General features: G+C 45.1%; 3 protein-coding genes and 1 long non-coding RNA gene across 7 annotated transcripts in view; 3 read left to right on the top strand and 1 right to left on the bottom strand.

Annotated features, from left to right (window-relative positions):
• Positions 1-23,883, top strand: part of LOC309363231 (uncharacterized protein) — a gene marked incomplete at its 3' end in the record, with an annotated part of 107,914 nt that overhangs the window by 47,406 nt on the left and 36,625 nt on the right. The window lies entirely within an intron of this gene.
• Positions 1-23,883, bottom strand: part of LOC309365429 — a 62,550-nt gene that overhangs the window by 18,823 nt on the left and 19,844 nt on the right. The gene's annotated exons all lie outside the window — the stretch shown is intronic.
• On the top strand, positions 7-15,894 carry LOC309364887 (uncharacterized protein). Of its 3 annotated transcripts, none has more exons than XM_081902863.1 (4): positions 7-175; positions 11,281-11,426; positions 14,041-14,140; positions 14,242-15,894. In XM_081902863.1, the coding sequence occupies exons 2-4, from the start codon at positions 11,319-11,321 to the stop codon at positions 15,429-15,431; spliced, it is 1,398 nt and encodes a 465-aa protein (XP_081758989.1). In that variant the 5' UTR covers positions 7-175; positions 11,281-11,318; the 3' UTR covers positions 15,432-15,894. The 3 variants fall into 3 exon arrangements, with proteins under 3 accessions (XP_081758989.1, XP_081758990.1, XP_081758988.1); XM_081902864.1 differs by lacking the exon at positions 7-175 and adding an exon at positions 9,415-10,456 and having other exon boundaries at positions 14,245-15,894; XM_081902862.1 differs by lacking the exon at positions 7-175 and adding an exon at positions 9,415-10,456.
• LOC309365009 (uncharacterized protein) lies at positions 1,240-4,839 on the top strand. Of its 2 annotated transcripts, none has more exons than XM_081903104.1 (3): positions 1,240-1,789; positions 2,146-2,245; positions 3,817-4,839. In XM_081903104.1, exons 1-3 carry the CDS (start codon positions 1,526-1,528, stop codon positions 4,512-4,514), a joined length of 1,062 nt encoding a protein of 353 aa, XP_081759230.1. In that variant the 5' UTR covers positions 1,240-1,525; the 3' UTR covers positions 4,515-4,839. The 2 variants fall into 2 exon arrangements, with proteins under 2 accessions (XP_081759230.1, XP_081759229.1); XM_081903103.1 differs by having other exon boundaries at positions 1,304-1,789; positions 3,814-4,839.

Genomic DNA, 23,883 nt, shown 5'->3' with positions numbered 1-23,883 from the left:
GTAGCTGATAGGAAACTCGGTGGTTTGTGGGGCTCCCTCCCCCTTCGTGGGGTTTTTAAAATAAATATATTTATAAATATTGCTAGCCTCCGGGCGATTTGGACTGCAGAGATTTCTTGAAAAGGAGGTTGCATCACCAAGGCGGCGGCTGGCTGGTGCAGGGAAAGAGAAAGAGGTGCGTGGATAGAGATGGAAGAGGAAAGGGGCGGTTAGGGGAAAGGAGCAGCTCTCCCTGCAGAGGAGGCATTTGAAATGACACAGGAGAAGCGAAGGGGGAAACTGCTAACAGCACCCTGATCTCCTTCCCCGCCTGCCTGCCTGCCACCCACCAGAATGCAAACCGAGGGGGGAGAAGGGGACTAGATCCCCAGCTCTGAAACAGAATGAAGCCCATTCTCAGGATGTTTTGGATGGAAAGAAATCATTATGGAATGTCAGTCTGACTCTCAGAAATCGAAACAAATTGTCGTGTAGCCAACTAAATTATTCTTATCAAAATTAATGGGCCAAAATGAGTCATGTCAGTTAATTTCAGTAGGTCAGCTCTCAGTAGAAATAACTTTGGGATACCACCCCAAGTTAAGAAATCAACCATGAATACATATACCATATATCTTTAAATTGTCACTTTAAAAATATCTGTCTATTGTGTTCTTCATAGATTTAGCATCCTTGCATGTACACTGGTCAACTTACTTTGCTGGACTTGGCTCCCATGTTTCTACCAGCAGCCTGCTCTGATTATGACTGTGTGGATAGCCTGGGGCCCTACTCCAGATCAGTGCCGGTCAGCCAGCAAAGCCAGGGATGATGGGAGTTGTAGTTTGGCAACACCTGGAGAGCTATAGCTACCCAGCCTCTGGTCTATACATACATTTCTATTGATTTGTTTAAGATGTTTGTAAATGGTCCACACACGTGGGTGGCGCTGTGGGTTAAACCACAGAGCCTAGGACTTGCTGATCAGAAGGTCGGCGGTTCGAATCCCCGCGACGGGGTGAGTTCCTATTGCTCGGTCCCTGGTTCGCCAGAAGAAGCTTAGTCATTCTGGCCACATGACCTGGAAGCTGTACGCCGGCTCCCTCGGCCAATAAAGTGAGATGAGTGCTGCAACCCCAGTCGGTCACGACTGGACCTAATGGTCAAGGTTCCCTTTACCTTTTTAAATGGTCCACACACATAAAATATCAAAGTGGTGCACAGCAGGTACAACGAAACCTAAGATCCCATGAAAACACTAGCCTTTACACTAATATTTATATGTTGTTTGAATTTCATTCATATTTGTATGGTGCTGCCCCGTAACCTTTTGACAATTTTTTCCTTTGGGAAAATTATAATGGAACAAATCCACCTGCTTATTTCATAAACTTTTTGAGTGAGGCTGCAGTTCTTTTTCTCTGGGAAATGGAGAATTTGGTTCGGGTTCGATGCCCGGAGAGCTGTGCTTGGGTCGTGACCCTGGTGAAGGATTTCCTGCTGAGGCAGCAGGAGAATGAAATATGGGGCGCTCAGGTGAAGAGGCATGCAAGCCCCAAAGCTTTTGCAGTACAGTCGTACCTTGGCTCTTGAATATAATCCATTCCAGAACTCTGTTCGACTTCTGAAAACGGTCAAAAACCAAGGCGCAGTTTCCGACTGGCTGCAGGCGCTTCCTGCACTCAATCGGAAGCTGCAGAAGCCGCGTCAGACATTCAGGTTCCCAAGAACATTCGAAAACCAGAACACTTCTGGGTTTTCGGTGTTTGGGAGCCAAAACGTACAGGTACCAAGGTGTTCAAGAACCAAGGTACAACTGTACTGTATTGAAAGTGGGTTTGTGTGTGACTGCCCTGATAGCATAATGAGCACAAATCATCTTGAATGCAGAATAAAAACGTCTGGTTGTGTACTGCCTCTGAAGCTAGAGGTTCCATTTACCTATGAGTAGCAGCCATGTTAGTCTCCATTGAAAAATGTGGCCCATCCTGCTTTTCAGTTTTGTATTTCAATTCATACTGTGATAGCATTAGGTGGGAGAAGTGTGTCTTTTGGGTCACGATTCTTTATTATAAAAGGTTGCCTTTAAAATACACACACCACACCATTTTGTTTCTAAGCCTTTCTGCTCCTTTCTGACTCATGATTCTTAATGTCTAACTGCAGGCAGCAGCCACAAACCTTTCTGATACCAAACTGCATCCCTCAGACACTGAGCAGGAGCAGAACCTAAAGCAGGAGAAAGATGAGGACATGGTCTCACTCAGTAAGGATTTATTTCCCCCCAGGCACTTAAATTTTTAAAATGAGAGGTGATGGAGCTTTAGATTACCTAGATGTTCCACTGTGCCCACTTAGGACAGGAGCGGAGAAGTTTTTCAGCTCAAGAGCCACATTCTCTCATGAGACACCGTATTTTTTGCTCCATAAGACGCACCTAGTTTTTAGAAGGGGAATGCAAGAATTTTTTTTTAAAAAAAGGAGCGCTGAGCTGAGCCTGTATGCATCCCAGGCTCTGCTCAGCACTCCCTTTCACGAGCCACTTGGAGCGTGTGTGCGGCGCTTGCATTCTCCCAGGAGGGAGAATGGCAATTCCCCCACCTCATAGAAAAGCCCACAGGAGCCGTGCACCCTTTAAAGAGCGTGCGGCTCTTGGGGCTTTTCCCTGAGGAGGGAGAAGGGATTGACTGGCCGCTTCAGTATATTCTCCCTCCTTGGGGAAAAGCGGAGCTTTTCCCACCTGCCACCCGCCTGCATTCGCCCCATAAGACACACACACATTTCCCCTTTTTAGGAGGGAAAAGGTGCATCTTATGGAGTGAAAAATACGGTATCTCCAGGCGAGGTCACAAGCAAAAGTGGGCAGATCAGTGAAATTAACCCTTACATCCTCTATAGTAGACTACATTCCAACTCTGCAGGGGGCAGATAATTCTTTTCTTAACTCTGCACCAGGCAAATAGAGGGATGTACTCCAGCAATGTAAAAACCTTGGTGGGGTGGGGACAGAGAGGAGTGGAAGACTTCCCAAGGTTGGATAGAGAGGCCTGGATAGCCACATTTAATTCTTGAGCCTAAGGTTCCCCACTCCTCCCTTAGGAATTCTTGCTATAGAGGGATGCAATCTGCACATGTTCAGGGATGCTCTTACCAGGGGCTGTGCATACTGCACCAAAAATCCTTGAAATCTGCTAAACTGCATGAGCTGGACAAGCTAACATTACATTATTTTTATTTTCATATGATCAGCAATGCTTTATTATTTTTCAGTATCTTTTATTAGGTTTTCCTCTCCATGAGGGAAGGTATGGGGCTGTTCAAGACACTGGATCCCTTTTCCAACTCGGGGGGGGGGGGAGGGAATTAGGTGCAGCAACAGGAACCATACACAGCATTTCAATTGTAGTTACATCATAATTACCATTGTGCTATTGACACCTTTATTTTTGATCGCTCTCTGAAAGATTCCTAATGCGAGTTCTGGTTTTTGTGCTGCGCTGATGCTTCCATGCATGTGCTGCTGGGCTCTAGTCTAGGGGTTGGACAGAACTTGTGGTTCTCCAGTTTTTGCTGGGCTTCAGTGCTGATCTTCCCAGGCTATTGACCATGCTGATTGGGGCTGATGGTTCCTGGAGTTCAGCAACATCCAGAAGGAGGCATGTCAGTTGTTCTTGGCTTTATGTCATAATAAATTAGCTAGTCTTCAAGGTGACGCCAAGCTCTGTTCTTTGGGGCCCTTCATTATTTAATTCCGTGGCTGAAGGTTTCATTAGCTGCAACGCCACAAAGCTCAAGGGTTGGATTCATGACATCAAGGTTTTCTGCTTCTCTCAGCAGGTGATGGAAAGCTGAGTGAGAAGAAGAACGAGGACCAGCTCAGGCTGGAAGAATCTGAGGCAGACGGAGCAGCCCTTGGAGGAGACAACTGGGACATCCATAAGATGGTAGAAACATCTGGAAATCGCCAGGACTCAGGTGGGCACGGGAAACAGAAGGACATACCTGTTCCTCCTTATGACCAGGGAGACAAGCCCTACGACTGCTTAGCCCTCGTGGCGCATGAGAGGTCCCACACTGGCAAGAAACCTTTCACCTGCCTGGACTGCAGGAAGAACTTCCACCGGAGGTCGGGTCTTTCGATGCATGAGAGGATGCACACGGGAGAGAAGCTGTACAAATGCACAGAGTGTGGGAAGAGTTTGAGCCAGAGCTTGAGTCTTTTGGCCCATGAGGGGACCCATACGGGAGAGAAGCCATATGTGTGCACCAAGTGCGGGGAAAACTGTGAATGCACACATTTGTGTTTTACCGCAATGCCAAGGAGGAAAGACATCAGCAACGCTCTTAGAGAAGCAATTGCTGCTGCCCACGAAACTGGGAAGGGTTATAAGGCCATCTCCAAACAATTTAAAGTCCATCATTCTACAATCAGAAAGATTATTCAGAAGTGGAAAACATTCCAGACAGTTGCCAACCTTCCCAGGAGTGGACGTCCCAGCAAATTCACCCATAGGCGCCGACTCCATGGGGCTTGAGGGGGCCCGAGCCCCCTCAAAAATTCGTTTGGGGGGGCTCTGCCCCCCCAATAATCTCCGGCGCCCCTCCAGCAGAGCGCCATCGCCGCCCCTCCCCCAGCCCAAAATGCACAGGGAGGGGCGGGCTGCATGCCTCCTGCCCTCCCTCCCGAGCAAAAGCTCCACCCAATTTCCTTTGGAGCTGATTAATAGGCGCAGCACGCTCTCCCCTATTCGCTCACGAGGAGGCGGCGCCACTTTATTTGCATATTCATGAGCTTATTTATTATTCATGAGCTTTCCCGGGCCCCCCCAATATTTTTTATAAGTCCGCGTCCCTGAATTCACCCCAAGGTCAGACCGTGCAATGCTCAGAGAAATTGCAAAAAAACCAAGAGTTACATCTCAGGCTCTACAGGCCTCAGTTAGCATGTTAAATGTTAAAGTTCATGACAGTACAATCAGAAAAAGACTGAATATGCTTGGAAGGGTTGTCAGGAGAAAGCCTCTTCCCTCTAAATAGAACATGGCAGCACAGCTTAGGATTGCAAAGTTGCATCTGAACAAATCACCAGACTTCTGGAACAACATCCTTTGGACACACGAGACCAAAGTGGAGATGTTTGGCCATAGTGCACAGTACCATGTTTGGCGAAAACCAAACGCAGCATATCAGCACAAACAACATACTAACTGTCAGGCGTGGTGGTGGAGGGTTGGTGATTTGGGCTTGCAGCCACAGGACCCGGGAACCTTGCAGTCATTGAGTTGACCACAAACTCCTCTGTATACCAAAGTATCTTAGATTCAATTGGGAGGCCATCTGCCTGACAGCTAAAGCTTGGTCGAAACTGGGTTATGCAACAGGACAATAATCCCAAGCACACCAGTAAATCTTCAACAGAATGACTGAAAAAGAAAAGAATCAAGGTGTTGCAACGGCCCACTCAAAGTCCAGACTTTGACCCAATTGAAATGCTGTGGTGGGACCTTAAGAGAGCTGTTCATAAGCAAATGCCAGCAATGAGCTGAAGCAACGTTGTGAAGAAGAATGGGCCAAAATTCCTCCACAACAATGAGAGAGATTGATAAAGAATTACTTCATGTTATTGCTGATAAAGGTGGTTCTCCAAGCTGTTGAATCAAAGGTGTACTTAGTTTTTCACACATGGCTTCTACATCTTGGCTTTATTTCTGTTAAATAAATCACAATGCGACATATTATGTGCTGTTGTTCACCTGAGGTTGTATTTACCTGATATTAAGACCTGCTAAGGAACATATGTTTTTTATTATGTCCTTATGTGTAAAGCCACATAATTCAAATAAGGTGTACTTTCTTTTTCCCATGACTGTATACCTCCTTTTCTCATTGGCCGCAATCCTTTTCGGTCCCAAATCTCTTAGGATATTGTTTCCTGAGGTGGAATTCGGAGTGCTTAAAAACATCCAAATGGTTGCTCTGTATGAATAAGTGTATGGAGGAAGGGGGAAGTGGATGAGAGATTTTGGAATCAGGGCCATTGTAGACGTGAGAGTAGATCAAGTGTTTAAGACCAGCTGTAAATGTCTCCCTCTGATAACACTCTGAAAAACCCATTTCCCAAAGCCCTCTTCCACTGGAGGGGGTGGGAATATATTAATAACACCAACCCTTCTTTTTTTACCAAGAGTTGGAGAACCCCAGGCAGAGTAGCCCTGCAAGCCTTTTTTTAGTTTTTATTTATACTTTTCAAGTTTGTACATTTCATTAGTTTTACATTAACATCGATTTAACATTTCAGAATTTGACTTCCTTTCCCCCCCCCTTTCTGCAGTTCCTTAAATTTATTTTTTAATATCTTCTGCATATCCAAATTCATTTTATTTGCTCATTTACTCATCTCCTTTAAATACATACTCTTATGAAACTGCAGGTTATTACAATAATCCTGCTAATGCTTTTATCTGATTGCAATTTATCTGTAAATATTCAATAAACCAGAAATGAAAATGGATATGGTGCTGAACAAAAGACAAATAACGGAGAAAAGGATAGCAGGGATGTTATATAAACTGATGATAAGCGACAAAGAAAGAATGATAAGGATAATGCAGATTAAATGGGAGCAGGAAGGTATGATCCATCCAAACACGGCTCAAGAACTGATGAAGAATATAAACAATATTAAAATAGAAAAGTATAAAGAATTAAGTAGAAAATTTTTATTAAAATGGTATAGAACCCCGGCACGAATGGCGTATATAGTGAAAGGGTTTAGTCCCAAATGCTGGCATTGTGGTCAGGAAAAAGGACTATATTCACACATGTGGTGGGAATGTAATCTGGTTAAGGAATATTGGCAAAATATTATAAAGGTAATTCTGAACTATTTCAAATAAACATAGAAGTTAATAGGGATTTGTTATTTGCGGGAATACTGGGAAATAACAAAGTAAAGAGTAATAAGCAAGAGTTGTACAAGATTATGATTCTAGCTGGAATGGCAGTTACTGCTTTGGGATGGAAAGAAAAGGCCAGATGGAATATGGAAAAATGGAATGATTATGTTTTTGAATACGTACAATCAGAAATATTCACAAAGATAGTGGCAGAGGATAGATAGGAAAATAAATGTCAAAGAATCACAAATAAATGAGCATTTTACAGGAACTGGATAGAAAGAGAGGAAGCCAACCCTAACATACAAGCTCGAATGAACAGACTGTGTACATGGATAAAGATATGAAGAAGGAAGGCCTGACCGGGGACGGGGAGGGCTGGAGTGGGGAGGAAGGGGAAAGAAAAAAAACCAAGTAAACCGGATGGTATTTTGAATTGATTTTGTTATGTAAGCCTTTTTTCCCCAGAAACCATATATATTGTTATGTAGTTAGGCATTGTAGTATGAATGAATTTTTGTTCTGTATTCTTTGTTTTATAGAATATATATAATAATGTTATGTTACTAAGCAAATTTAATAAAACAGAAAAAAAATATTCAATAAACTATTTCCATTCTTTTATAAAAAGTTTGTTGATCTTGATTTCTTATTCTTCTGGTAAGTTTCGCCATTCCTGCATATTCCATAAGTTTTTGTATCCATTCTTCCTTTGCTGGGACTTCTGCTTCTTTCCACTTTTGGACGAGTAGCATTCTTGCTGCTGTAATAGCATATAAAAATACATTTCTATACAGTTTAGGTAGTTCTGTCCCTATTTAATTCCCAAAATAAAAGCTGCTGGTTTGTTTTACAAAAGTTATTTTGAATATCCTTTTCAATTCCTTGTACTGTATATTATTTCCCAAGGCTTTACGCCTGGGCCTGTGAGAAATTCACCCTCCCCAGTCTGACTGCATATGAAGCACCAAAGGTTTTCCACTCCTGGTAGAAGAGAGAGTTGTTCTGAGGAAGAGGGAAACATTTGAGGGGGAGGGGTGAGATGGACTAGTTGGTTCTGTGGTCCCTTCCAACCCTTATCATGTACTGAGTTGAATAGGATCCAAACTGCAGCAGTCTGATTGGTCCTAGAACAATAGGCTCCAAAAGGCAGCAGTCTGATTGGTCCTAGAACAATAGGATTCAGAATGCAGCAGTCTGATTGGTCTTAGAACAATTCAGCAGTATGATTGGTTAGCAGGAGCCACCCAATCATGCTCCAGATAGAAGTGAATCCACAACCTGATTGGCTTACAGTAGAATTCCGGAATTAGCCAATCATGTGCAGCCCATTGTGTAAATAATGTATATAAAGCAGATACTTTGAAGGGACTTTCATTCATTCCTCCTCACCACTATGAGCTGAATAAAGAGCATGAAATCACTTTGAGACTCTGAGTATATTTCAGGCATAGAGATAGCAGAGGTTGGGGATGTTCCCCATCGCCTAGATAGCATGTTGAGGCAAAAATAAATAAATTTGAATTTCATATATACTCATGGGATGACAGACCAGGAATGAGACCTTGGAGTCGTAGTAAATCGTTTTAATGAAGACACTGACCTAGTGTGCGGCGGCCATGAAAATGTGCTAGGGTTCAATAGGAAAGGGAATGGAAATAAACTCCAGGTATCATAATGCCATGATACAAATCGATGATGGGACCACATTTGGAATCCTGTTCTGGCTGGCTCACCCCAAAAAGGATATTGTAGATTTGGAAAAGCTTCAGAAAATGGCTGTCAAAATGATTGAGGGGATGAAGTGAGCTCCCCTTCCCATGAAAGAAACATTGGGACTTTTTAGTTTAGAGAACAGGTCAGAAAGAGGCAACATGATAGAAGTGTAAAAATTATGCATGGCACGGAGAAAGCGAATAGAGAAAAGTTTCTCCCTTGTAACACTAGAACTTGAAGACTTCCAATTAAACTCAAGGTTGGACGATTCAGGACAGATAAGACAATGTAGAAATTTAGCCGCATGCGCGTTGCGGGGGGAGGGGGGAAGGAGCGGGCAGGCAAAAAGAAGTAGAAATTAATGTGGCACATTGTTAATCTTTGGAACTCACTCCCACAGGAGGTAGCAAGGAACACTATCCTAAACTGTTTTAAAGTGCTTCCCCTCCAAACAAAATATGTTTAGGGGTACTCTCATTTTCCTACTCATATTGAAATACTGCTCCTCAATGAGGCCAAACTTAGAGTCACAAAATGTTTAGGGATATGCGTGTTCCCCCCCCCCCGACAAAAAGCACTGGTTTAAAAAGGATTAGACATACAGTGGTACCTCAGGTTACATACGCTTCAGGTTACATACTCCGCTAACCCAGAAATAGTGCTTCAGGTTAAGAACTTTGCTTCAGGATGAGAACAGAAATTGTGTGGCAGCAGGAGGAGGCCCCATTAGCTAAAGTGGCGCTTCAGGTTAAGAACCGTATCAGGTTAAGAACAGACCTCCAGAACAAATTAAGTACTTAACCTGAGGTACCACTGTATTCATGGAGGAGAGGGCTCCCTATGGATGTTAGCTATGATGGCTGTGCTCTGCCTCCACAGTTAAAAGCAGTAATTTTTCCGAACCCCAGTTGATGGAAGCTGCATCAGGGGTGAGGCCTCTTCTGCTCAAATCCTGCTTGTGAGTTTCCCATAGGCATCTTGTCAGCCACTGTGAGGGCAAAATGCTGAACTAGGTGGGCCACTGACCTGATCTAGCAGGCTCTTATGTTCTTATTTCTGACCTTGAAATAAATAACTTGAGACAACTCTGGGTGGAATTGTTTATTGAGCATCCATCCTGATTTGCTTCATTAATGCCTTCCTGTTAATGATTCAGTCATCCCATAATTTTCAATGCCTTTCCCCTTCATTTTCCTAACTCCCCAAAGTCTCTTAAATGTAACGACGTGGATCTCTTCTGCTAAACTGGTAGCATCTTGGTAAAAAGTTCTGCTTTTTGCAAGGCAATTGGATGCTCTTCAAAGGAACGATGTTCCCCCTGACCTTGTGATATTTGCAATCTTCTGAATAGGCCCAAATATTTACTGTCCGAATGGATACATCTCTCTCTGTGTTGCAGTGCAATACACAAAACTTTTTTTAAAAAAAAGTTGGGGGGGGGGAGAAAGAGAGAAGCTGCACCGGTCTAACTCCTGCCTGCAGCCAAAAGGACCACAGCAGCAGTCGTTCAAGAGATCGAGGTGTGTGGCTGCAAAGACCCTCCCCTTTCCTCCCCAATGGAGGCCTGAAGCCGTTTGTCCCTTCTTTCCCCGAGAATGAGATCCCAAGGGTTAAATCAACAGAGCTGCATTTGCACAGAGAGGCCTGGACAGCTGAGAAGGAAGCTGCCTATGGCCTTTTCCTGTAGCTGATAGTAAACTGGGTGGTTTGTGGTGCTTCCTACCCCTTCGTGGATTTTTTTTTTTAAAATATATACATATATTTAAATATTGCTAGCCTCTGGGCAATTTGGACTGCAGAGATGTCTTGAAAAGGAGGTTGCATCACCAAGGCGGCGGCTGGCTGGTGCAGGGAAAGAGAAAGAGGTGCGTGGATAGAGATGGAAGAGGAAAGGGGCGGTTGGGGGAAAGGAGAAGCTCTCCCTGCAAAGGAGGCATTTGAAATGACACAGGAGAAGGCAGTGCGAAGGGGGAAACCGCTAACAGCACCCTGATCTCCTTCCCCTCCTGCCTGCCTGCCACTCACCAGAATGCAAACCGAGGAGGGAGAAGTGGACTAGATCTGCTGCTCTGAAACAAAAGGGCTTTTCTACCCAACTGCATTATTCTCACCGAAATTAACAGGCTAGCTCTTAGTAGAAGTAACTCTGGGATGCTGTCCCTAGTTGGTATGTGGCTTCATAATAAATTCAGCAATGAATTGTGCATCCAGAGAGAAAGAGAGAGATTTATGGATTTGGCATCCTTGCATGTAGTGTGACCTATTTATTTTGCAGGGCTTAGCTCCTATGCTTCTAACAGAAGCTTGCTCTGGAAAATATCTTACAGTGAAGGAGGGTGGAGAGCCTGGGGCCCTCCTCCAGATCAGTCCCAGCAAGCAAAGCCAGGGATGATGGGAGTTGTAGTCTGGCAACATCTGGAGGGCCATAGCTACCCAAGCCCTGATCTATACATATGTATTTATTTGTTTAAGTGTTTGTAGACAGTCCACACATATAAAATATCAAGGTGGTGCACAGCAGGTACTATAAAACCCAAGATCCCATGAAAACACTACTAAATGATTGTAAATATGTCTTTGCCATTGTATTTATATATCGCTTGCGCTTTTGTATGACGCTGCCCCTGTCAGTTTTTTTTACAAAGGACACTCTGGAAATAAAAGAAACAATTTCACTTGCTTGTTTCAGAACGCTTTTGAGTGGCACCGCAGCGATTTTTCTGCGAAATGGAGAACTGGGTTCAGGATCAAGGGCCAGAGATCTGTGCTCAGGTCGTGGCCCTGGCAGAGGATTTCCTACTGAGGCAGCAGGAGAAAGAGAGATGGGGCATGCAGGTGAGAGGGAAGGAATTCACTCTCCATGGATGCTTTTCTCACACCTACATTGCAGTTTCTGAAGTGTTTGGGGGGGGGAATTCTATCAGGATCCCACCAAGATTGGTGGGGATTTTTTTGGTGGGGAGGGGGGCAAGTGTATTCTGTAATATGTCATTGGACTTACCCACACTATATATTTCTAGCACTTTTATACTACTCTAATTGTCAGGGTTTCCCCTAAACCCTGGGAATTGTAGTTTATTAAGGAGGGATGCTGGTGGCACTGTGGGTAAAACCTCAGTGCCTAGGACTTGCCGATTGCATGGTCGGCGGTTTGAATCCCCGCAGCGGGGTGAGCTCCCGTCTTTCGGTCCCAGCTCCTGCCCACCTAGCAGTTCGAAAGCACCCTTAAGTGCAAGTAGATAAATAGGTACCGCTTTATAGCGGGAAGGTAAACAGCGTTTCCGTGTGCTGCACTGGTGCCGGCTCACCAGAGCAGCTTCGTCACGCTGGCCACGTGACCCGGAAGTGTCTCCGGACAGCGCTGGCCCCCGGCCTCTTAAGTGAGATGGGCGCACAACCCTAGAGTTGGACACGACTGGCCCGTACGGGCAGCGGTACCTTTACCTTTACCTTTAAGGCAGAGGTAACCCAGTTGGATGGGCGATATATACCGTATTTTTCGCACCATAGGGCGCACCGGACCATAGGGCGCACCCAGTTTTTTGGGGGGGAAATAAAGGGGAAAAAATTATTTCCCCCCCAGGTGCGGGGCTGGGGCGGGGGAAGCTAGAGCTTCCCCCGACCCCAGCCCTCAAACAGGCAGCTCTCCGCAAGCAGCGGGAGCGCTCCCGCTGCTTGCGGAGAGGTCCGCGAAGCCTGGACGCGCTGAGCTCAGCGCGCCCAGGCTTCGGCATGCAGGCACCTCTCCGCAAGCAGCGGGAACGCTCCCGCTGCTTGCGGAGAGGTCCGCGAAGCCTGGACGCGCTGAGCTCAGCGTGCCCAGGCTTCGGCATGCAGGCACCTCTCCGCAAGCAGCGGGAACGCTCCCGCTGCTTGCGGAGAGGTCCGCGAAGCCTGGACGCGCTGAGCTCAGCGCGCCCAGGCTTCGGCATGCAGGCACCTCTCCGCAAGCAGCGGGAGCTCAGCGCTGGGCTCCTGCTGCTTGCGGAGAGGTGTGCGAAGCCTGGAGAGCATGAGGGGTTGGTGCGCACCGACCCCTCTCACTCTCCAGGCTTCAGCGAAAGCCTGCATTCGCACCATAGGACGCACACACATTTCCCCTTCATTTTTGGAGGGGAAAAAGTGCGTCCTATGGTGCGAAAAATACGGTAAGTAATAAATTACTGTATTGTTATAAGGGTGTTGAGAATTGTTAGGAGAAGCCCCTCTGATTCCCCTCACAGAACTACAATTTCCAGAGTTCCTTTGGAGAGAGGATTGATTGTAAAAGCTCTTGAAATCTGTAGTGTGGGTGTGCCCATTGATGCAAAAATGGTGTATTAGTGATGGATTCATACTGGACCATCCATCGTTCTGCTTTATAAACTGTTCTGTGATCTTCCACAATGTTACCGCATTATTGCTGTGTGGAGCGGGACTCTTGCACTGTAAAAAGTGGGACCCAGAAACCCACACTGGAACTTAAGTGGTATAAAAACTTACAGGAGTTCAGCAGGAAGCTACAGGACATGCACTGATTGGAAACGAAGAAGCATGCCTGCCCCAAACTTTCACTGTACTGTATTGAAACTGGGATTGTGTGTGACTGCCCTAAGACCATAATGAGTGCAAGTCAAGGACTTCTCTTTATAACAGTCCATTGCTTAGACAGAATTGCTCAGGACTTTCAGGGGTTAAAGGCACGTCAGATTTGGCTGCCTCAAAACAATTAACTAAATCAGCATCTTCTTTCTGTTCTTGGGCAAAACTATGTTTTTGGTTTTTTATAAAAGGAACCAGGAGGGCTTCATTTCTCCCCTCAGAGATCTGTTCCTCAGCTCTGCCTCCTTTGGCAACAGTAGCATTCCCCTCAGCATCAGGTGACTGTTTACCCCCCTTTGAGCGAGTAACTACAAAAGAACTCTGTACATGCTCTAAGAGATCCCATCTGATCAGCACAGCAGTAGGAATCTCCGCAGAAATAGCAACCTGCCACTTCCCTGACCAATCTTGGAACTTAACATGGATTTCTGCAACTGGTAATACCTCAGGGTGTTTTGAAATTCCTTTTAATCGCATAACTTTTCCTGGAATTATTTTGGTGGGACAGATTATCTCTGGGTGGACTATAGTGACTTGCGAACCTGTATCTTTTAACCCTAGAAATCTCCTCCCTTCAATCCAAATATTTTCCCCAGCATTTTTCAAAAGAAGATTGTCTTGTTTAATAGCATAGCAATGTGCCACTCTAGCCTCCACCACTTCAGCAGGCTTCGGCCTATTCTGACTAGCTTGGCTCTCCTCAGCTGCTTTGATACAATAGGTTTTTTCCGGAGGGCTAATATCATTTGGGGTCACGATTATTCATGTAAAAAGTTGTCTTTAAAAAAAAACACACATGAGAGACACCTTTCTGTTTCTAAACCTTTCTGCTCCTTTCTGACTCACATTTATTAATGTTTAACTGCAGGCATTGGCCACAGACCTTTCTGATACTGACTTGCCTCCCTCAGACACTGAGCAGGAGCAGAGCTTAAAGCAGGAAGAAGATGAGGACACGGTTTCACTCGGTAAGGATTTATTTAATTCCATGCCTAAAGGTTTCATTAGCTTTAACACCATAAAGCTCAATGGTTGGATTCATCACTTCAAGGTTTTCTGCTTCTCTCAGCAGGTGATGGAAAGGTGAGTGAGACTGAGGACGACGACAACCTTGTGCAGGAAGATTCTGAGGCAGACGGCACGTCTCTTGGAGGAGACCACTGGGACATCCTTGAGACGGGAGAAACATCTGGAAGCCGCCAGGGCTCAGATGGCCACAAGAAACAGAAGGACATCCCTATTCCACCTTATGGCCAGGGCCCCTGGGATCTGAAAGAGCCCAGGATCCGGGCAAGGATCTACAACTCTGGGGGGTTGAAGATGTGCATGGACTGTGGGAAAACCTTCAAGCAGAGCTCGAGCTTGTACAGGCACCGGAGACTTCACACTGGAGAGAAACCGTACGGCTGCCCAGAGTGCGGCAAGAGCTTCAGCCGGAAGTCCCACCTCATTGCACACGAGAGAACCCACACAGGGGAGAAGCCCTACGACTGCGCAGAGTGCGGCAAGAGCTTCAGCCGGAAGTCCCACCTAATCACGCATGAGAGGATCCACACAGGGGAGAAGCCGTACAAATGTGGGGAGTGTGGGAAATGCTTCAGCCAGAGCTCAGCCCTCGTGGCTCATGAGAGGTCCCACACCGGTGAGAAACCCTTCACCTGCCCAGACTGTGGGAAGAACTTCCACCGGAGGTCGGGCCTTTCAGCGCACGAGAGGACCCACACGGGAGAGAAGCCATACAAATGCACAGAATGTGGGAAGAGTTTCAGCCAGAGCTCGGGCCTTTTGGCCCATGAGAGGACCCATACTGGAGAGAAGCCGTACCGGTGCACCGAGTGCGGGAAAAGCTTTTGTGAACGCACAGCTCTCGTTAGACATTTGAGAACCCACACGGGGGAGAAACCATACACGTGTGCAGAGTGTGGGAAGAGCTTCAGCCAGAGCTCGGGTCTCCTGGCACACGAGCGCACCCACACAGGGGAGAAACCGTACAAATGCTCCGACTGTGGGAAGAGCTTTGGGCACCGCTCTGACCTTCTACGACATCAGAGAATCCTCAAAAGAGGGAAGCCATATAAATGCTCCGAGTGTGGAAAATGTTTTGGACGGGGCTCCGATCTCCTCCAGCACCAGCAAATCCACACAGGGGAGAAGCCATATAAATGCTCCCACTGTGGAAAGTATTTCAGCTGGCGGTCAAATCTTATTAAGCATGAGAGAATCCACACAAAGGTGAAAACTTACAAATGCGCAGCCTGAGTGCTACGTCTTCTGTCTTAGGACATGAAAGAATCCACACAGACTGGTTGTGGTACTAAAGGCTCCAGCTGTGTAAATCACAGAAAGTGTTCCTGGCTGAATGTCAATAAATGTGATTTGGGGGCGGGGGGAGGATCTAAATGAAAGTGGGGAAGAAGAGAAACCCTCATTGGAGGAGTAGCTTCAGCCTTGGGTTGTGTGTTATTAGAAGTCAGAGAATCTATGCTGGAGAAAGGATTGTATCCTTTGCCCTGGCTAACCCGGAATTTCCCATCCATGGTGTAATTTCCAAAGAGTCTGGTTCAGTTGCTGGAAACAGTAGAAGAATTGTAAAACTGGTAGTAATTGTCAATCCTTTTGCCCCCAGCTCTTAAAATTCTGTTCCAAGTCCTACCTAGTCTAGAAATGTTCTTGATACAACATATTTTAATAAGAATGGTGGGGAAATTCCACTACTGTATACATATATATATATATATATATATATATGCAGGTTTTGGTGTCCTCGGGTGTCTTCCCGTGTAAAAGTTGGGGTGTCTAGGCGACGTTTCGACGAGGTCTCACTCGTCATCTTCAGGCTGGTGCTTTCGGCTTCTTGTTACTGGAACAGAGCAGGATCTCAGTGTTTGAGTTCCTATAAATACTGTTGAGGGGGTGTGGTGTATAGCCTCCAATGTTCTGGGCAGAGAGGAAGTTCCCAGGCTAGTGTGCCTTTTCTTCTTTTGTTCCTTAATTACTTGAGGGATATCTTGAGTGATTTCTTGAGTGATATCCTGAGTACCACTTAGGTGGGTCATTAGGTGTGGATTAGTTGCTAAAGTCTTTGTGTCTTGACCTCTTGAACTTTGTGAAGAGTTTTTCTGAGAAGATGGCTGTACTGCACTTAGTTGTGCTCTGGCTTGGCTTCGTGTATAGGGGTGAGCTGTGGTTTTGTGGCCTGTGTCAGCCAGATCTGTGTAGGGATTGCAGGGGGGTGCAGCATCCGGAGGTGCCACCATGGTTTGGCTACTGGATGGTGTCTGTAATTTATCTGTGGAGAGGGTCTGGGTTTGGGTCTGGTGTGGTTGATTGGTGATGGCGTTCTGTGTGCCTCTGGATCTGGTGTCAGTTTTTGTGGGGAGGGCTAATTTCCAGATGTCTGGCAAGCGGGATGTGTCGTCACGCTTGTTCATGTTGTGAGGGTGTTTCTCTATCTCGATGGCTTCCATGATTATTCTCTTGTGGTGATGTTCCATGTTAAAGAGCAATTTGGAATCTGCAAAATTAATTTCGTGTCCTGTTTCTTTCATGTGTTGGAAAAGAGAGGAAGTTTTTTCTTCTTTTTTGACGGCATTCTTGTGTTCTGCGATACGTGCATTTATTCGTCTGTTTGTTTGTCCAATGTACTTTGCAGTCGCCCCGAGACGCATCCCCACGGAAAACATCATATGCGGAGTCGAAGCTAGCCTAACCAAAATCAACCCAGATGAAGCCAATAAAATCAGACTTGAAGTCACCAACATCCTCTGCTCCAGCAAACCACCCAGAAGCAATTTACACAAAGAAGAACAGAAAGCACTCACCAACCTGAGGAAAGACAACAACATAATCATTCTCCCAGCAGACAAAGGTAATGCCACTGTTGTGATGAACACATCGGACTACCAAGCAAAACTATCAAATCTACTCCAAGATCCTACCTACCAACCTATAAAAACAGATCCCACCACCTATCTGGAAAAAACCACCAAATCCAAAATAAAAGCCTCTCCTATCAGTGAAGAAATCCAGCTAAGAATCATCCCCAGAGAAAAATCATCCAGATGCCCCAAACTCTACGGCCTCCCCAAGATACACAAAGAAGGAACACCACTCAGACCAATAGTCAGCTCCATAGGCTCACCTCTACAAAATCTCGCTAAATTTCTCGCCAAGCAACTTCAGCCCTATGCAGAATCCATCTCTTCACACGTTCCAAACTCCTTCCAGTTCATAGAAACAATAAAGAAGCAAAACCTACATCCTAATGACCTACTTGTGAGCTTCGATGTTGTATCTCTCTTCACACAAGTGCCCATTAATGAAGCCTTGACAGCCATTCAAAACAAATACAATCCCCCCGAATACATCTTGGACCTGACCAACCACTGCCTAACCAACACGTACTTCATCCACAATGGACAAAGATACAAACAGATAGAAGGAGCACCTATGGGATCACCCCTCTCACCGGTCATCGCAAACCTGTACATGGAACACTTTGAAACCAATGCTTTAGACAAGTCAGAACACAAACCCAAACTTTGGCTCAGATATGTTGACGACACCTTTGTAATTTGGCCACACGGGAAGGAAAAACTGGATAGCTTCCTCACACATCTCAACAACCTACACCCCAAAATACAATTCACTATGGAAATAGAAGCCAACAACCAACTTCCCTTCCTTGACGTCCTAATCTACAAAAAACCTGATGGCTCCCTAGGACACACTATCTACCGGAAAAAAACACACACCAACCGCTACTTACATGCACAATCACACCACCACCCTGCACAAATAAACTCCGTAGCCAAGACTCTCATCTCCAGAACCAAACGCCTGGCTGACAAAGACCACTTGACAACTGAGTTACAGAATCTCTCAAATGTGTTAATTGCCAATGGATACCAGCAAAACAGGGTTACGAAGCTAATCCAAAAAGAAACACCCCCCAAAAACCAAGACACAGAAGAAAACAATGGCATGGCCCTCCTTCCTTATATCAAGGGCACTACAGATAAAATTAGCAAAATCCTCCATAAACACAATATCAAAACAGCCTTTTGCACCAACCAAAAAATAGCCAATATCCTCAGAAACCCCAAGGATAAAATCCAGTTGGAAAACCAAGGGGTCTATGAAATACCCTGCAAAGTCTGCCCAGCCACGTACATTGGACAAACAAACAGACGAATAAATGCACGTATCGCAGAACACAAGAATGCCGTCAAAAAAGAAGAAAAAACTTCCTCTCTTTTCCAACACATGAAAGAAACAGGACACGAAATTAATTTTGCAGATTCCAAATTGCTCTTTAACATGGAACATCACCACAAGAGAATAATCATGGAAGCCATCGAGATAGAGAAACACCCTCACAACATGAACAAGCGTGACGACACATCCCGCTTGCCAGACATCTGGAAATTAGCCCTCCCCACAAAAACTGACACCAGATCCAGAGGCACACAGAACGCCATCACCAATCAACCACACCAGACCCAAACCCAGACCCTCTCCACAGATAAATTACAGACACCATCCAGTAGCCAAACCATGGTGGCACCTCCGGATGCTGCACCCCCCTGCAATCCCTACACAGATCTGGCTGACACAGGCCACAAAACCACAGCTCACCCCTATACACGAAGCCAAGCCAGAGCACAACTAAGTGCAGTACAGCCATCTTCTCAGAAAAACTCTTCACAAAGTTCAAGAGGTCAAGACACAAAGACTTTAGCAACTAATCCACACCTAATGACCCACCTAAGTGGTACTCAGGATATCACTCAAGAAATCACTCAAGATATCCCTCAAGTAATTAAGGAACAAAAGAAGAAAAGGCACACTAGCCTGGGAACTTCCTCTCTGCCCAGAACATTGGAGGCTATACACCACACCCCCTCAACAGTATTTATAGGAACTCAAACACTGAGATCCTGCTCTGTTCCAGTAACAAGAAGCCGAAAGCACCAGCCTGAAGATGACGAGTGAGACCTCGTCGAAACGTCGCCTAGACACCCCAACTTTTACACGGGAAGACACCCGAGGACACCAAAACCTGCATTCCTGTACCCGTGAAAATCTACGAAAGCAAATATATATATATATATACACACACACACACACACACACACATATACATACACCGTATTTTTCACTCTATTGGACGCAGTTTCCCCCCTCCAAAAATTGAGGGGAAATGTGTGTGCGTCCTATGGAGCGAATGCAGGCTTGCCTTCTCTGGCAGGGAGAGGCTGCACGGGGCTATGGCTTCTTTAGCCCTGTGCAGCATCTCCCAGCAAGGAGAGGCTGCAGGGGCTAAAGGGGAAGCCAAAACAGCGAGCGGGATCCATCCCACTCGCTGCCTTGCCTTCTTCCATAGCTGCGCGCAACCCCTCCGACAGGGAGAGGTTGTGTGCAGCCTGTACGTTGCTCTTTGGGGCTGGGGGGGGGGAATTTTTTTCTTCTTGATTTCCCCCCCTAAAAACTGGGTGCGCCCTATGGTCCAGTGCGCTCTATGGTGCGAAAATGCGGTGTGTGTGTGTGTGTGTGTGTGTGTGTGTGTGTGTATATATATATATACATATATATATATATATATATATATATATATATATATACACACACACACACACACACACACACACACACACACACATACACACACACACACATACACCTCCTTTTCTTGTTGACTGCAATCCTTTTTGGTCCCAAATTGCTTAGGATATTGTTTCCTGAGGGCGGGGGAAATGGCCGAGAGATTTGGGAATCAGGACCATTCTGGATGTGCAAATGGATGGAGTGTTTAAGATCAGTTGTGATAACACTGTGGAAAACCCAAGCACTCTTCTGCTGAAGGGGGAAATCTTCATAACGCTAACCCTTCTTGTTACCAGGGGTTGGACAACCCCAGCAGAGTGGCTCTTCAAGACTTTATGCCCTCGGAACATTCATCCTCTCCAGCCGCACTTGTTACAGACCCTGCTCTGCATTTTCCTTGAGTGTTTTCACGTGTCCTTGAACTCTGACCATGACTCTTACTTACCTAGATGGAGGATACAGAGAGGGAGGGTGCAGATTGAAGACATTGCTCATTTATGTTGCAAAGATAACACAGCTATTTACCCAGATGCATCCAGTGTGTCACTCCTTTGGGGGAGGGATCCAACTGCCTACAGTAAATTTAGGTTTGCACAATGATAGTGGATTTAAGCACTCTGGTGCCCGAGAACAGGAAACCCATGTCTTTAAATTTTAAGAAAGAGACTTTGGTGAGTTAGGAAAGTGAAGAGGAAAGGCGCTGAAACTTGTGGGATGATTGAATCATTAACAGGAAGACATTAATGAAGCAAATCAGGACAAATGCTGATTGTCATCTATCCCCTGTTATTAAATCCAAAGTAAAAAATAAGAACATATGAAATGCCTGCAGGATCAGGCCAGTGGGCCATCTAGTTCAGCATCTAGTGTTCAGAAGAATTACTTTTTCCAACTGTGGAGACAGAGCATAGCCATAAAAGCTAACAGCCCTAGGGATTCCTCTTCTCCATGAATTTGTGTAATCTTTTAAAACCATTTAGGACAGTGGCCATCACTGCCTCCTGTAGGAGGGAGTTCCATAGGTTAACTATGCACCATGTGAATATGTACTTTCTCTTATCTGTCCTGAATCTTCCAATCTTGAGGTTCAAGTTCTAGTGTTACAAGGCTGAAACTTTTCACTATTCACCTTCTCCAAGCCATGCATCATTTTTAAACTTCATGTTGCCTCTTTCTCACCTGCTCTCTAAACTAAAAAGTCCCAACCTTCCTTCACGGGAAGTGGGCTCCCTCCATCCCCTCAGTCATTTTGGTGGCCCTTTTCTGAAGCTTTTCCAACTCTACAATATCCTTTTTGAGGTGAGCCAACTAGAACTGTACACAGGATTCCAAATGTGGTCCCATCATCAATTTGTATCATGGCATTATGTTAGGGACTGGGTAAAACCTCAGTGCCTAGGACTTGCCGATCGTATGGTCGGCGGTTCGAATCCCCACGGCGGGGTGCGCTCCCGTTGCTCGGTCCCAGCGCCTGCCAACCTAGCAGTTCGAAAGCACCCCCGGGTGCAAGTAGATTAATAGGGACCGCTTACCAGCGGGATGGTAAATGGCGTTTCCGTGACCCGGAAGTGTCTGCGGACAGCGCTGGCTCCCGGCCTCTAGAGTGAGATGAGCGCACAACCCTAGAGTCTGTCAAGACTGGCCCGTTCGGGCAGGGGTACCTTTACCTTTACCTTTATTATGATACCTGGAGATCATTTCCAATCCCTTTCCTAGTGAACCTTAGCATGGAATTTGCCTTTCTCACGGGCAGGACACACAGGATCAACAACTTCATCAAGCTTTTTACTAGGCCCGAAGGTCTCATTTGTGGTCTGTCACCACCAGTTCCGACCCCATGGGTGTGTATGTGAAAGTCCTGAGAACACCACTCTTCTCTGAGATGCTCATTCTCCCTGACAGTGGGGAGCTATAATCATGAGAGTGGGACACAGCTATAACATCCCAGAAGGCCTTATATACCAACCTCTTAGCCTCTTCTTAGCTTTTCTGGCTAAGAGCTGTTGCCTCAAGGCAACAAACATGTTCGTGGAGAGTCAGGAACTCGTTACACCTCAGACACACCCATTACTTCTGTTTAAGAAGCAAGATAGTCATACATGTGACAGGCACGGCAAAATATTTGAGATGTTTTTTGGGCCCAGAGGCGCATTTGGAAATCACAAGGAACTGCTACGGCAGCACAAAATACCTATGTCCTAAAAGAAAACTGGAGATGCTTAGGCACCACCATCCTTCAAACACTCCAAAACCTGGATACAAAAACAATGTCACACGCAGAGAGGAAGGGAGGACCCTCAACAAAACAAAGGAGAACATGCCAATAAAGTTAGTAATAGATAGTAAAAGATAATAATAAAGATAGTAATTAAAAAATTGAGACAGGCAGGAAGCATTGACAGCGGTGATACAGTGGTATCTAAGAGTGCTGTGACACTCACAGGTGCAGTTACAGATAGGTAGCCGTGTTGGTCTGCCATAGTCAAAACAAAAAAAATTCCTTCCAGTAGCACCTTAAAGACCAACTAAGTTAGTTCTTGGTATGAGCTTTCGTGTGCATGCACACTTCTTCAGATACACTTCTTCAGATACACTCACAGGTGCCACACTGATCCAATAATTATTTATTTTGATTTGTGATCCACCTTTCACCATAAGGTCCCAGCACAGAACACAACAATGTAAAATGCAGTATTTTGTCTTTCTATTCTGACTGGTAGTGGCTTTCCAGAGTTTCTGATGGGGCTCTCCACCCTACTTGGCAGATGCTGGGAAGTGAACCTGGTACCTTGGTGTTCTAACCACAGAGCTACATCCTCTGTCACCTCTCCCCACATGGGCCCATTTGTATTCGGTATTCTTACAAACTATACAAGTGGGATCCATGGGAGATAGACAGGGCTGCTGCCCACTTGCTGCTTCTATTTAGCTGTTTCTATTTTATCCATAAACTGCCTTGAGTTCCTGTTAGTGAAAAATAATATAATAATGAGGAAAAATTTTTCTAAAAGCGTTTTGCGGAGGGAAGAGGGCAGAAGATCTATGCGTCTATTCATCTAGAAGTCAGCTTTCTTACATGCTTTTTTACATGCCCTTCACCGTAAGGTCCTAGGGCAGGTTACAGCAACAGAAAAGGCAGTTATAAAAACAGATACTGTACAACGAGAAATTACATATAAAAACAGGGAAGTACATAAATCCATGCTTGCAACACTCCCAGCCTGCCATGCCCCCATTTCCTCCAGCACCTATAAAAATTTGGATGAATATAAATAAAAATAATAAGGATGACCCCATCAGCATGAGAAATTAACAATATGGGCCAACCCAAAATTAAAAATTGGAAATCAAGTAATAATTTGGCAAAATTGGATGAAAAAATGTATTTTGACATTAAATCAATTAATTGATGAAAATTACAATTTTTTGGAATATAAGACTTTGCAAGTAAAGTATGGATTAACCAGTGAAACACAATGGCAATACATCCAATTGAAACATACGTTGGAAAGGCAGTTTGGCCCTGACGCTATAGCAGCATCGGAAACACCTATGCTGCTACAAGATTTAATTTCTGCAACAAAAACAAAAAACTCTACACTTGCACTATATAAAACCCTACTCAACAGGAAGAAATATGATTTAGAATATGATAGACAAAAATGGAGTGAAGAGTTAGGGGTACACATATGAAATGATATATGGGAGTCAAGTATAAAATCAACAGAAATAGCCTCTGTGGATCTAAGACTGACTTATTCAACAGAAAATAATATTCAGAGTCCACTGGACTCCAGCAAAACTATACCAGAAGAAAATAACAAGTGCAGACAACTGCTGGAGATGTGGGAGTAAAAATGTGAACTTTAATCATATGTACTATGATGATTAACTGCCCGATGATAAGATCACTTTGGTGCGAGGTGAGGATATTTATAGCAAGAGTAATAAAAAGAAATTGTTATTTAGGGGAATTGAATTCTAAATTATATTCCGGAAACGTGGGAGATTTCAAGGGGTCAAAAAAAATGGATGTACCGTACTATATTAGAAGCAAAAAAACCCTTGTTTTGATGAATTTGAAGAGCCGCAAAAAGATTCCATT

The sequence above is a fragment of the Podarcis melisellensis genome (genome assembly GCF_964234715.1).
Source record: "Podarcis melisellensis genome assembly, chromosome: 2".
In the NCBI taxonomy this organism is placed as follows: domain Eukaryota; kingdom Metazoa; phylum Chordata; class Lepidosauria; order Squamata; family Lacertidae; genus Podarcis; species Podarcis melisellensis.
The sequence above is the reverse complement of the archived record's forward strand: the minus strand, read 5'-3'. Positions and strand labels throughout refer to the sequence as shown.